Genomic DNA, 14,763 nt, shown 5'->3' on the forward strand with positions numbered 1-14,763 from the left:
CAGTTCCATCCACATTAATAACTAGGCTACCTGTGCAGTTCCATCCACCGTAATAACTAGGCTACCTGTGCAGTTCCATCCACATTAATAACTAGGCTACCTGTGCAGTTCCATCCACATTAACAACTAGGCTACCTGTGCAGTTCCATCCACATTAATAACTAGGCTACCTGTGCAGTTCCATCCACCGTAATAACTAGGCTACCTGTGCAGTTCCATCCACATTAATAACTAGGCTACCTGTGCAGTTCCATCCACCATAATAACTAGGCTACCTGTGCAGTTCCATCCACCATAATAACTAGGCTACCTGTGCAGTTCCATCCACCATAATAACTAGGCTACCTGTGCAGTTCCATCCACATTAATAACTAGGCTACCTGTGCAGTTCCATCCACCATAATAACTAGGCTACCTGTGCAGTTCCATCCACATTAATAACTAGGCTACCTGTGCAGTTCCATCCACATTAATAACTAGGCTACCTGTGCAGTTCCATCCACATTAATAACTAGGCTACCTGTGCAGTTCCATCCACATTAATAACTAGGCTACCTGTGCAGTTCCATCCACATTAATAACTAGGCTACCTGTGCAGTTCCATCCACCATAATAACTAGGCTACCTGTGCAGTTCCATCCACATTAATAACTAGGCTACCTGTGCAGTTCCATCCACATTAATAACTAGGCTACCTGTGCAGTTCCATCCACATTAATAACTAGGCTACCTGTGCAGTTCCATCCACCGTAATAACTAGGCTACCTGTGCAGTTCCATCCACATTAATAACTAGGCTACCTGTGCAGTTCCATCCACATTAATAACTAGGCTACCTGTGCAGTTCCATCCACATTAATAACTAGGCTACCTGTGCAGTTCCATCCACATTAATAACTAGGCTACCTGTGCAGTTCCATCCACTGTAATAACTAGGCTACCTGTGCAGTTCCATCCACATTAATAACTAGGCTACCTGTGCAGTTCCATCCACAATAATAACTAGGCTACCTGTAGAGTTCCATCCACCATAATAACTAGGCTACCTGTGCAGTTCCATCCACCATAATAACTAGGCTACCTGTGCAGTTCCATCCACATTAATAACTAGGCTACCTGTGCAGTTCCATCCACATTAATAACTAGGCTACCTGTGCAGTTCCATCCACATTAATAACTAGGCTACCTGTGCAGTTCCATCCACCGTAATAACTAGGCTACCTGTGCAGTTCCATCCACATTAATAACTAGGCTACCTGTGCAGTTCCATCCACATTAATAACTAGGCTACCTGTGCAGTTCCATCCACATTAATAACTAGGCTACCTGTGCAGTTCCATCCACATTAATAACTAGGCTACCTGTGCAGTTCCATCCACATTAATAACTAGGCTACCTGTGCAGTTCCATCCACATTAATAACTAGGCTACCTGTGCAGTTCCATCCACATTAATAACTAGGCTACCTGTGCAGTTCCATCCACATTAATAACTAGGCTACCTGTGCAGTTCCATCCACATTAATAACTAGGCTACCTGTGCAGTTCCATCCACCGTAATAACTAGGCTACCTGTGCAGTTCCATCCACATTAATAACTAGGCTACCTGTGCAGTTCCATCCACCATAATAACTAGGCTACCTGTGCAGTTCCATCCACATTAATAACTAGGCTACCTGTGCAGTTCCATCCACATTAATAACTAGGCTACCTGTGCAGTTCCATCCACCGTAATAACTAGGCTACCTGTGCAGTTCCATCCACATTAATAACTAGGCTACCTGTGCAGTTCCATCCACATTAATAACTAGGCTACCTGTGCAGTTCCATCCACATTAATAACTAGGCTACCTGTGCAGTTCCATCCACATTAATAACTAGGCTACCTGTGCAGTTCCATCCACCGTAATAACTAGGCTATCTGCGCAGTTCCATCCACATTAATAATTCCATAATTTATATTGCTGAAACTGTGTACTGGCCCGTATAGCATACTGGCTACTTTAGAAATGTTTCTGCTTAGAATTACTGACATATGGACAATTGGTAAGCCATATTATCATTTCTGACATTTGGTAAACCACATTATAATTTCTGACATTTGGAAGGCCATTTTCTGACATTTGGGTAAGACATATTATAATTTCTGACCTTTGGTAAACCATATTATCATTTCTGACCTTTGGTAAACCATATCATTTCTGACATTTGGTAAACCATATTATCATTTCTGACCTTTGGTAAACCATATTATCATTTCTGACATTTGGTAAACCATATTATCATTTCTGACCTTTGGTAAACCATATGATCATTTCTGACATTTGGTAAACCATATGATCATTTCTGACCTTTGGTAAACCATATGATCATTTCTGACCTTTGGTAAACCATATGATCATTTCTGACCTTTGGTAAACCATATGATCATTTCTGACCTTTGGTAAACCATATGATCATTTCTGACCTTTGGTAAACCATATTATCATTTCTGACATTTGGTAGGCCATATTGTAATTTCTGACCTTTGGTAGGCCATATTGTAATTTCTGACCTTTGGTAGGCCATATTGTAATTTCTGACCTTTGGTGGGCCATTTGTTTGTCAACTATAGTTAGATACATGCAGCTTCTCCTCTGTCATAACGTGAACAGCTAATCATGGCTACCCGGACTATTTGCACTGCCCCCCCACCCCATCCTTTTTACGCTGCTGCTACTCTGTTAAGTATTTATGCATAGTCACTTTAACTCTACCCACATGTACATATTACCTCAACTACCTCAACTAGCCGGTGCCCCCGCACATTGACTATGCAACGGTACCCCCCTGTATATATAGCCTCCCTACTGTCACTTTATTTTACTTCTGCTCTTTTTTTCTCAACACTTTTTGTTGTTGTTGTTTTATTCTTACTTTTTTGTTTAAAATAAATGCACTGTTGGTTAAGGGCTGTAAGTAAGCATTTCACTGTAATGTCTGCACCTGTTGTATTCGGCGCATGTGACCAATAAAATTTGATTTGATTTGATTTGTTGTCTTACCCCATGAGACCAAATAAAGTAGTGCTCACCAGAACAATGTCTTACATTGATCAAATGAATGCATTAATCTAGTTAACACCGGTAAAGTTGTCTGTTTCGTTTAGGGACCGGGAGAAAACGCAACAAATCCAAAACAGTGGAAATATTGGTCCTTTGAAAAATGTCCAATGTCATCAGTTTGACCGGTTTTAAGGAAATTGAAAAGCTGAGAAAACTATTAAATATTTCTGATAAGACTTCAGTTCGTCTTGAGTGCATATTTTCTGTGGTTGAAATACTGTCTACTTGCATAACACGTGCCTTCGCATTTTCTCCAGAGAAGCTGAAAGGAAGAAATCCTATTTCTCCACTCCTGTTGCAGAGATAACATTTACATTTGTTGTATAATTTTACTGCAAGAAATGTATAATTCAGCAGGAGTTAATATTATATTAGGCTACATGTGAGAGGTTATAGGTCTACAGTCAGTGTCCATATTTCAGTTACTATTCCATTGAACCCATATGAACTTCAAATTAGGAATATTCTGTTTATTCAGGGGTACACGGATACTCGTGAACGGGACACCAAAGGTGCATGTAAACAGCTGATCCCGAATTAGACCTTAAGCAGGATATGAGCTACTATCTGGAATACTGTGAGCATGTAGACGTGGTCAATCAGACACAGTCAAGATCCGGATGTTACAGATGAATAATGTTGACTAGGGTTGCAAAACCCTGGTAACATTCCCAAAATTCCATGGTTCTCCAGAAATCCTGCTTGGACGATTCTGGATTTCCTGCTTATTCCCTCCCAATTCCGGGAACTTTGAGAAAGCTACCAGAATTTTCCAACCCTACTGTTGACCAGTGCACTTAATATGACCATTTCAGACAGGTCAAGGCCTCTCTAAACGAGTACCTACCCTGATCCGCTCCCTCCTACGATGGCCACCTTCTTCCCAGCCGGCACCTGGAAGGAGACCCCCTCTAGAACCTTCTGTCCTTCCAGGTACTCAAAGTAGACATCCTCAAACCTGATGGTGGCTTCTTGAGGGGTCACAGAGAGAGGAGGGGCCAGATCTCTCTCCTAGAGTAGAGAGACAGTTAGGATAGACTAGTTACTATATACTAACCCCTGACCCCTAACCTCTAACCCTCCTGGAGGGGGTCACAAGGAGGGCAGGGGCCAGCTCCTTCTCATATAGACAGAGGAGAGACAGGAGAGGAACTGGACTAGAAGTATAGAACCTAACCCTTAGGAATACTGAGTGCAGCTAGTCAGTAATTGGTGTTCTATATAGATATCTTAGCTCTAGACCAGCACAAGGTGGGCTCTGAGCCAAAAGAAGTGCACTACATAGGGAATAGGGTGCAATTAGTGTGTGTTACCTTGATCTTGGTGTCAACACTGAGCAGTGTGAAGAGTGTATTCATGTCGATCAGGGCCTGACGTGTCTCTCTGTACACGGTGCCCAGGAAGTTAAGAGGCAGAGAGAGCTGGAACAGCAGACCGTTCACCATCACCAGGTCTCCTACGGTCATAGAGCCTGTCAACAACATCAACAACACACTGTCAAACTTCCACAGGTACTTCAAGAGATGGAATGTTGATTTTGTAACGTCAGTTGAGTTGGACTCAAACCAATCACAGCACAGATTAAATGGTTCTCTATCTTTCTATTTCTGGGCCCTCTCCTCACATGCCATGATGCCCTTGGTAGGGTTAGACTGACCTGTCATGATGCCCTTGGTAGGATTAGACTGACCTGTCATGATGCCCTTGGTAGGGTTAGACTGACCTGCCATGATGCCCTTGGTAGGATTAGACTGACCTGTCATGATGCCCTTGGTAGGGTTAGACTGACCTGTCATGATGCCCTTGGTAGGATTAGACTGACCTGTCATGATGCCCTTGGTAGGGTTAGACTGACCTGTCATGATGCCCTTGGTAGGGTTAGACTGACCTGTCATGATGCCCTTGGTAGGATTAGACTGACCTGTCATGATGCCCTTGGTAGGGTTAGACTGACCTGCCATGATGCCCTTGGTAGGATTAGGGTTAGACTGACCTGCCATGATGCCCTTGGTAGGGTTAGACTGACCTGTCATGATGCCCTTGGTAGGATTAGACTGACCTGTCATGATGCCCTTGGTAGGATTAGGGTTAGACTGACCTGCCATGATGCCCTTGGTAGGGTTAGACTGACCTGTCATGATGCCCTTGGTAGGATTAGACTGACCTGTCATGATGCCCTTGGTAGGGTTAGACTGACCTGCCATGATGCCCTTGGTAGGGTTAGACTGACCTGTCATGATGCCCTTGGTAGGATTAGGGTTAGACTGACCTGTCATGATGCCCTTGGTAGGATTAGACTGACCTGTCATGATGCCCTTGGTAGGGTTAGACTGACCTGTCATGATGCCCTTGGTAGGATTAGACTGACCTGTCATGATGCCCTTGGTAGGATTAGACTGACCTGTCATGATGCCCTTGGTAGGGTTAGACTGACCTGTCATGATGCCCTTGGTAGGGTTAGACTGACCTGTCATGATGCCCTTGGTAGGGTTAGACTGACCTGTCATGATGCCCTTGGTAGGGTTAGACTGACCTGTCATGATGCCCTTGGTAGGATTAGACTGACCTGCCATGATGCCCTTGGTAGGGTTAGACTGACCTGTCATGATGCCCTTGGTAGGGTTAGACTGACCTGTCATGATGCCCTTGGTAGGGTTAGACTGACCTGTCATGATGCCCTTGGTAGGGTTAGACTGACCTGTCATGATGCCCTTGGTAGGGTTAGACTGACCTGTCATGATGCCCTTGGTAGGATTAGGGTTAGACTGACCTGTCATGATGCCCTTGGTAGGATTAGACTGACCTGTCATGATGCCCTTGGTAGGATTAGACTGACCTGTCATGATGCCCTTGGTAGGGTTAGACTGACCTGCCATGATGCCCTTGGTAGGATTAGACTGACCTGTCATGATGCCCTTGGTAGGGTTAGACTGACCTGTCATGATGCCCTTGGTAGGATTAGACTGACCTGTCATGATGCCCTTGGTAGGATTAGGGTTAGACTGACCTGTCATGATGCCCTTGGTAGGATTAGACTGACCTGTCATGATGCCCTTGGTAGGGTTAGACTGACCTGCCATGATGCCCTTGGTAGGATTAGACTGACCTGCCATGATGCCCTTGGTAGGGTTAGACTGACCTGTCATGATGCCCTTGGTAGGATTAGGGTTAGACTGACCTGTCATGATGCCCTTGGTAGGATTAGACTGACCTGCCATGATGCCCTTGGTAGGATTAGGATTAGACTGACCTGCCATGATGCCCTTGGTAGGATTAGGATTAGACTGACCTGTCATGATGCCCTTGGTAGGGTTAGACTGACCTGTCATGATGCCCTTGGTAGGATTAGACTGACCTGCCATGATGCCCTTGGTAGGGTTAGACTGACCTGTCATGATGCCCTTGGTAGGGTTAGACTGACCTGTCATGATGCCCTTGGTAGGATTAGACTGACCTGTCATGATGCCCTTGGTAGGATTAGACTGACCTGCCATGATGCCCTTGGTAGGGTTAGACTGACCTGTCATGATGCCCTTGGTAGGGTTAGACTGACCTGTCATGATGCCCTTGGTAGGATTAGACTGACCTGTCATGATGCCCTTGGTAGGATTAGACTGACCTGCCATGATGCCCTTGGTAGGGTTAGACTGACCTGCCATGATGCCCTTGGTAGGGTTCGACTGACCTGCCATGATGCCCTTGGTAGGGTTAGACTGACCTGTCATGATGCCCTTGGTAGGGTTAGACTGACCTGCCATGATGCCCTTGGTAGGATTAGACTGACCTGCCATGATGCCCTTGGTAGGATTAGACTGACCTGCCATGATGCCCTTGGTAGGATTAGGGTTAGACTGACCTGTCATGATGCCCTTGGTAGGATTAGACTGACCTGCCATGATGCCCTTGGTAGGATTAGGGTTAGACTGACCTGTCATGATGCCCTTGGTAGGATTAGACTGACCTGCCATGATGCCCTTGGTAGGGTTAGACTGACCTGTCATGATGCCCTTGGTAGGATTAGACTGACCTGTCATGATGCCCTTGGTAGGATTAGACTGACCTGCCATGATGCCCTTGGTAGGATTAGGGTTAGACTGACCTGTCATGATGCCCTTGGTAGGATTAGACTGACCTGTCATGATGCCCTTGGTAGGATTAGACTGACCTGCCATGATGCCCTTGGTAGGGTTAGACTGACCTGTCATGATGCCCTTGGTAGGGTTAGACTGACCTGTCATGATGCCCTTGGTAGGATTAGACTGACCTGTCATGATGCCCTTGGTAGGATTAGACTGACCTGCCATGATGCCCTTGGTAGGGTTAGACTGACCTGCCATGATGCCCTTGGTAGGGTTCGACTGACCTGCCATGATGCCCTTGGTAGGGTTAGACTGACCTGTCATGATGCCCTTGGTAGGGTTAGACTGACCTGCCATGATGCCCTTGGTAGGATTAGACTGACCTGCCATGATGCCCTTGGTAGGATTAGACTGACCTGCCATGATGCCCTTGGTAGGATTAGGGTTAGACTGACCTGTCATGATGCCCTTGGTAGGATTAGACTGACCTGCCATGATGCCCTTGGTAGGATTAGGGTTAGACTGACCTGTCATGATGCCCTTGGTAGGATTAGACTGACCTGCCATGATGCCCTTGGTAGGGTTAGACTGACCTGTCATGATGCCCTTGGTAGGATTAGACTGACCTGTCATGATGCCCTTGGTAGGATTAGACTGACCTGTCATGATGCCCTTGGTAGGATTAGACTGACCTGCCATGATGCCCTTGGTAGGGTTAGACTGACCTGCCATGATGCCCTTGGTAGGGTTCGACTGACCTGTCATGATGCCCTTGGTAGGGTTAGACTGACCTGTCATGATGCCCTTGGTAGGATTAGACTGACCTGTCATGATGCCCTTGGTAGGATTAGGGTTAGACTGACCTGTCATGATGCCCTTGGTAGGATTAGACTGACCTGTCATGATGCCCTTGGTAGGGTTAGACTGACCTGTCATGATGCCCTTGGTAGGGTTAGACTGACCTGTCATGATGCCCTTGGTAGGGTTAGACTGACCTGCCATGATGCCCTTGGTAGGATTAGACTGACCTGCCATGATGCCCTTGGTAGGATTAGACTGACCTGCCATGATGCCCTTGGTAGGGTTAGACTGACCTGTCATGATGCCCTTGGTAGGATTAGGGTTAGACTGACCTGCCATGATGCCCTTGGTAGGATTAGACTGACCTGCCATGATGCCCTTGGTAGGGTTAGACTGACCTGTCATGATGCCCTTGGTAGGATTAGGGTTAGACTGACCTGTCATGATGCCCTTGGTAGGATTAGACTGACCTGCCATGATGCCCTTGGTAGGATTAGGATTAGACTGACCTGCCATGATGCCCTTGGTAGGATTAGGATTAGACTGACCTGTCATGATGCCCTTGGTAGGGTTAGACTGACCTGTCATGATGCCCTTGGTAGGATTAGACTGACCTGCCATGATGCCCTTGGTAGGGTTAGACTGACCTGTCATGATGCCCTTGGTAGGGTTAGACTGACCTGTCATGATGCCCTTGGTAGGATTAGACTGACCTGTCATGATGCCCTTGGTAGGATTAGACTGACCTGCCATGATGCCCTTGGTAGGGTTAGACTGACCTGTCATGATGCCCTTGGTAGGATTAGACTGACCTGTCATGATGCCCTTGGTAGGGTTAGACTGACCTGTCATGATGCCCTTGGTAGGATTAGACTGACCTGTCATGATGCCCTTGGTAGGATTAGACTGACCTGCCATGATGCCCTTGGTAGGGTTAGACTGACCTGCCATGATGCCCTTGGTAGGGTTCGACTGACCTGCCATGATGCCCTTGGTAGGGTTAGACTGACCTGTCATGATGCCCTTGGTAGGGTTAGACTGACCTGCCATGATGCCCTTGGTAGGATTAGACTGACCTGCCATGATGCCCTTGGTAGGATTAGACTGACCTGTCATGATGCCCTTGGTAGGATTAGGGTTAGACTGACCTGTCATGATGCCCTTGGTAGGATTAGACTGACCTGCCATGATGCCCTTGGTAGGATTAGGGTTAGACTGACCTGCCATGATGCCCTTGGTAGGATTAGACTGACCTGCCATGATGCCCTTGGTAGGATTAGACTGACCTGCCATGATGCCCTTGGTAGGATTAGGGTTAGACTGACCTGTCATGATGCCCTTGGTAGGATTAGACTGACCTGCCATGATGCCCTTGGTAGGATTAGGGTTAGACTGACCTGTCATGATGCCCTTGGTAGGGTTAGACTGACCTGTCATGATGCCCTTGGTAGGGTTAGGATTAGACTGACCTGTCATGATGCCCTTGGTAGGGTTAGACTGACCTGTCATGATGCCCTTGGTAGGATTAGGGTTAGACTGACCTGTCATGATGCCCTTGGTAGGGTTAGGATTAGACTGACCTGCCATGATGCCCTTGGTAGGGTTAGACTGACCTGTCATGATGCCCTTGGTAGGGTTAGACTGACCTGTCATGATGCCCTTGGTAGGATTAGGATTAGACTGACCTGCCATGATGCCCTTGGTAGGGTTAGGATTAGACTGACCTGCCATGATGCCCTTGGTAGGGTTAGACTGACCTGTCATGATGCCCTTGGTAGGATTAGACTGACCTGTCATGATGCCCTTGGTAGGGTTAGACTGACCTGCCATGATGCCCTTGGTAGGGTTAGGATTAGACTGACCTGCCATGATGCCCTTGGTAGGGTTAGACTGACCTGTCATGATGCCCTTGGTAGGATTAGACTGACCTGTCATGATGCCCTTGGTAGGATTAGACTGACCTGTCATGATGCCCTTGGTAGGATTAGGGTTAGACTGACCTGTCATGATGCCCTTGGTAGGATTAGGGTTAGACTGACCTGTCATGATGCCCTTGGTAGGGTTAGACTGACCTGTCATGATGCCCTTGGTAGGGTTAGACTGACCTGTCATGATGCCTTTGGTAGGATTAGACTGACCTGTCATGATGCCCTTGGTAGGGTTAGACTGACCTGTCATGATGCCCTTGGTAGCCATCAACTTTAGTTAGGGTTAGTTAGGTTGTAGGGGTTAGGGTTAGTTAGGTTGTAGGGGTTAGGGTTAGTTAGGGTTAGTTAGGTTGTAGGGGTTAGGGTTAGTTAGGGTTAGTTAGGGTTAGTTAGGGTTAGTTAGGGTTAGTTAGGTTGTAGGGGTTAGGGTTAGTTAGGGTTAGTTAGGGTTAGTTAGGTTGTAGGGGTTAGGGTTAGTTAGGGTTAGTTAGGTTGTAGGGGTTAGGGTTAGTTAGGGTTAGTTAGGTTGTAGGGGTTAGGGTTAGACTGACCTGCCATGATGCCCTTGCTAGCTAGCACCATGATACCAGTGAGGCCCACACTAAAGATGACACTCTGTCCAAAGTTGAGCATGGCCAGGGTAGAGGTGGTCTTCAGGGAGGAGGACTCGTAGGTCTTCAGATAACCATCATACTTCTCTGCTTCGTACTTCTCATTGTTGAAATACTGTAACAGAGAGAAGGAGGGAATTCTGATGTGCACTTTGAACATGTCAGAATAATTGTCCACATTTACTTTCCCTCAGCCAACAAGACAAGTAACGAACAGCAAAATCAGTAGCCTGTCAATCTACTACAGTAGAAACGTTTAGGCTACCTATTCTATTGGTCAGCTTGTTGAGAAAGAAACAGCCTATTCCAAACAGACTCTGGGACGATAAGGTAGCTTAGTGGTTAAGAGCGTTGTGCCAGTAACCGAAAGGTCGCTGGTTCTAATCCCTGAGCCAACTAGGTGAAAAATCTGTCGATGTGCCCTTGAGCAAGGCACTTAACCCTAATTGCTCCTGTAAGTCGCTCTGGATAAGAGCGTCTGCTAAATGACTAAAATGTAATAAATCCCAAATTCATCCAACCAGTAGGCCTAAGCTACATAAACCAGTAGGCCTAAGCTACATAAACCAGTAGGCCTAAGCTACATAAACCAGTAGGCCTAAGCTACATAAACCAGTAGGCCTAAGCTACATAAACCAGTAGGCCTAAGCTACATAAACCAGTAGGCCTAAGCTACATAAACCAGTAGGCCTAAGCTACATAAACCAGTAGGCCTAAGCTACATAAACCAGTAGGCCTAAGCTACATAAAAACAACTTTAAAAGCAATATGTCTGGATCAACAGATCAGAACATTTCATTAAATTAATTATTTTCTCCAAATAACATGGACGATGAATATCTATCCATGTCATTGAGCAGCAGACTATTAAGGAGAAGGAGAGGAAAGATGGAGAAGGAGAGAGAAGAGAGAAGAGAGGAGAGAGAAGAGGAGGAGAGAGAGAAGAGAGGAGGAGAGAGAGACGGTCTCACCTTAACGGTCTCATAGTTGAGTAAAGAGTCAATAGCAGCATTTCCTGCCTCGTTGTCTGCCTTGTTCATCTCTATCCTGAAACGAGTCCTAGACAACAAGATGGACGCCAAGGTTACACAGTGGGGAAGAATTCACAGGAAAAAGGTAGCTTGTGCTTTTCTATACTGCTAGCTATAGCAAAGCCAACCACATATATACCAACAGGTAGCTAAGGCGAAAGGTCATCTGTCAACAACAACCACCACCTAGTGGACTGTACCTCCACTGTGTGACAGCAATGGTGAAGGCGGCATACGCTCCCAGAGTACCCAGAGTCACCGCTGCAAATTCCACCCCACATTTATAATACTGAGGAGAGAGACAGATACAGACAGACAGAGACAGTCATTTTAATATTGCAGAAAATAGGAAAACATCATGCTGAGTAAAGAAGGAGAAAGCCATACAACTGGAGATGGATAAAGACATTATCAAGGCATCATTACAACGTAGGGTTAGGGCTAGGGTTAGGGCTAGAACAGAACAGAGCAGATTATCAGGAGAAGTCAACCAACCACGTCTGAATAACAAGACTCACTATTAGTCTTACCAGGTAGGTACAGTGGCTTGTGAAAGTATTCACCCCCCTTGGCATTTTTCCTATTTTGTTGCCTTACAACCTGGAATTTAAATTGATTTTTGGGGGGTTTGTATCATTTGATTTACACAACATGCCTACCACTTTGAAGATGCAAAATATTTTTTCTTGTGAAACAAACAAGAAATAAGAAAAAGAATACAGAAAACTTGAGCGTGCATAACTTTTCACCCCCCCAAAGTCAATACTTTGTAGAGCCACCTTTTGCAGCAATTACAGCTGCAAGTCTCTTGGGGTATGTCTCTATAAGCTTGGCACATCGAGCCACTGGGATTTTTGCCCATTCTTCAAGGCAAAACTGCTCCAGCTCCTTCAAGTTGGATGGGTTCCGCTGGTGTACAGCAATCTTTAAGTCATACCACAGATTCTCAATTGGATTGAGGTCTGGGCTTTAACTAGGCCATTCCAAGACATTTAAATGTTTCCCTTTAAACCACTCAAGTGTTGCTTTAGCCTGGTTCAATGGATCAGTCTGGCCTGGTTCAATGGATCAGTCTGGCCTGGTTCAATGGATCAGTCTGGCCTGGTTCAATGGATCAGTCTGGCCTGGTTCAATGGATCAGTCTGGCCTGGTTCAATGGATCAGTCTGGCCTGGTTCAATGGATCAGTCTGGCCTGGTTCAATGGATCAGTCTGGCCTGGTTCAATGGATCAGTCTGGCCTGGTTCAATGGATCAGTCTGGCCTGGTTCAATGGATCAGTCCACTCAGACAGGCTCCAATCAGACAGGCGTCTTGTACACCAGAAACATGTCTTTTTGTTTGCTACTGCTGGACTAAAGAAATCTGGGTCGACCAACAGCCCATCGACCAACAGCCCATCGACCTAACAATCGACCAGTCGACTAAATGGGGTCAGGCCCTCTGCCCTCCCCATAATATCAGGCCCTCTGCCCTCCCCATAATATCAGGCCCTCTGCCCTCCCCATAATATCTGGCCCTCTGCCCTCCCCATAATATCAGGCCCTCTGCCCTCCCCATAATATCAGGCCCTCTGCCCTCCCCATAATATCAGGCCCTCTGCCCTCCCCATAATATCAGGCCCTCTGCCCTCCCCATAATATCAGGCCCTCTGCCCTCCCCATAATATCAGGCCCTCTGCCCTCCCCATAATATCAGGCCCTCTGCCCTCCCCATAATATCAGGCCCTCTGCCCTCCCCATAATATCTGGCCCTCTGCCCTCCCCATAATATCTGGCCCTCTGCCCTCCCTAAACCGTGGCATTGAACGGTTCAGCAGACTTTTAGCCCTCCATAACTGGCTACGAGACTATTGCAGCTCTGTGGGTGTAACATTTATTGACAATATTGATACCTTCTGGAAACAAAGCTCGTATTATAAGGAGGATGGGATCCACCCAAATCATTTGGGTTCCTGGATCCTTTCACAGCATTATAAGGCTGTGTTGAGACAATGACCCAAGTCCAGCTCATTTAATCCCTAACATTGTGTCGCTGAGTTGTCATAATGATTCAGCAAATGTACATTATCCCAGGGGTGTTGGAAGACAATGTAAATAACCTAATTTATGTCCCTCTTACCTGGATAATGTGTGTGAAATGCTTGACAATATATGTGATATCAATAGAGGTATACTTTCTGGGTGATTTAAATATTGACTGGCGTTCATCAGGCTGCCCACTCAAGAGAAAGCTTCAAACTGTAACCACTGCCTGCAACCTGGTTCAGGTTATCAATCAACCTACCAGGGTAGTTATAAACAGCACAGGAATGAAATCAACATGTATTGATCACATCTTTACTAATGCTGCAGAGATTTGTTTGAAAGCAGTATCCAAATCCATCGGATGTAGTGATCACAATATAGTAGCCATATCTAGGAAAACCAAAGTTCCAAAGGCTGGGCCTAATATTGTGTATAAGAGGTCATACAATACGTTTTGTAGTGATTCCTATGTTGTTCATGTAAATAATATTTGTTGGTCCGTGGTGTGTAATGACGAGCAACCAGACGCTGCACTTGACACATTTATGAAATTGCTTATTCCAGTTACTAATAAGCATGCACTCATTAAGAACATGACTGTAAAAACTGTTAAATCCCCCGTGGATTGATGAGGAATTGAAAAATGGTATTGTTGAGAGGGATGAGGCAAAAGAGATGGCAAATAAGTCTGGCTGCACAACCGATTGGCAAACTTATTGCAAATTGAGAAATCATGTGACTAAACTGAATAAAAAGAAGAAGAAACTACACTATGAAACAAAGATAAATGACAAAGAATGATAGTAAAAAGCTTTGGAGCACCTTCAATTACATTTAGGGGAAAAAGGCAAACTCAGCTCCATCATTCATTGAATCAGGTGGCTCATTCATCACAAAACCCACTGATATTGCCAACTACTTTAATGATTTTTTTATTGGCAAGATTAGCAAACTTAGGCATGACATGCCAGCAACAAACACTGACACTACACATCAAAGTATATCTGACCAAATTATTAAAGACAAGCATTGTAATTTTGAATTCTGTAAAGTAAGTTTGGAAGAGGTGAAAAAATTGTTATTGTCGATCAACAATGACAAGCCACCGGGGTCTGACAACTTGGATGGAAAATTACTGAGGATAATAGCGGACGATATTGCCACTCCTATTTGCCATATCTTCAA

At 45.7% G+C, this 14,763-nt stretch overlaps 1 protein-coding gene across 1 annotated transcript in view; it reads right to left on the reverse strand.

Annotated features, from left to right (window-relative positions):
• LOC121557174 (iron-sulfur clusters transporter ABCB7, mitochondrial-like) overlaps positions 1 to 14,763 on the reverse strand; it is a 77,047-nt gene that overhangs the window by 30,577 nt on the left and 31,707 nt on the right. The window contains exons 7-11 of the mRNA XM_041871013.1: positions 11,754 to 11,842; positions 11,494 to 11,581; positions 10,463 to 10,637; positions 4,417 to 4,574; positions 3,951 to 4,114 (exon numbers count right to left, since the gene is read on the reverse strand). Of these exons, the coding sequence (XP_041726947.1) occupies positions 3,951 to 4,114; positions 4,417 to 4,574; positions 10,463 to 10,637; positions 11,494 to 11,581; positions 11,754 to 11,842 (674 nt within the window). The remainder of the gene's footprint in view (positions 1 to 3,950; positions 4,115 to 4,416; positions 4,575 to 10,462; positions 10,638 to 11,493; positions 11,582 to 11,753; positions 11,843 to 14,763) is intronic.

The sequence above is a fragment of the Coregonus clupeaformis genome, unplaced genomic scaffold, assembly GCF_020615455.1.
Source record: "Coregonus clupeaformis isolate EN_2021a unplaced genomic scaffold, ASM2061545v1 scaf0022, whole genome shotgun sequence".
Taxonomy (NCBI): domain Eukaryota; kingdom Metazoa; phylum Chordata; class Actinopteri; order Salmoniformes; family Salmonidae; genus Coregonus; species Coregonus clupeaformis.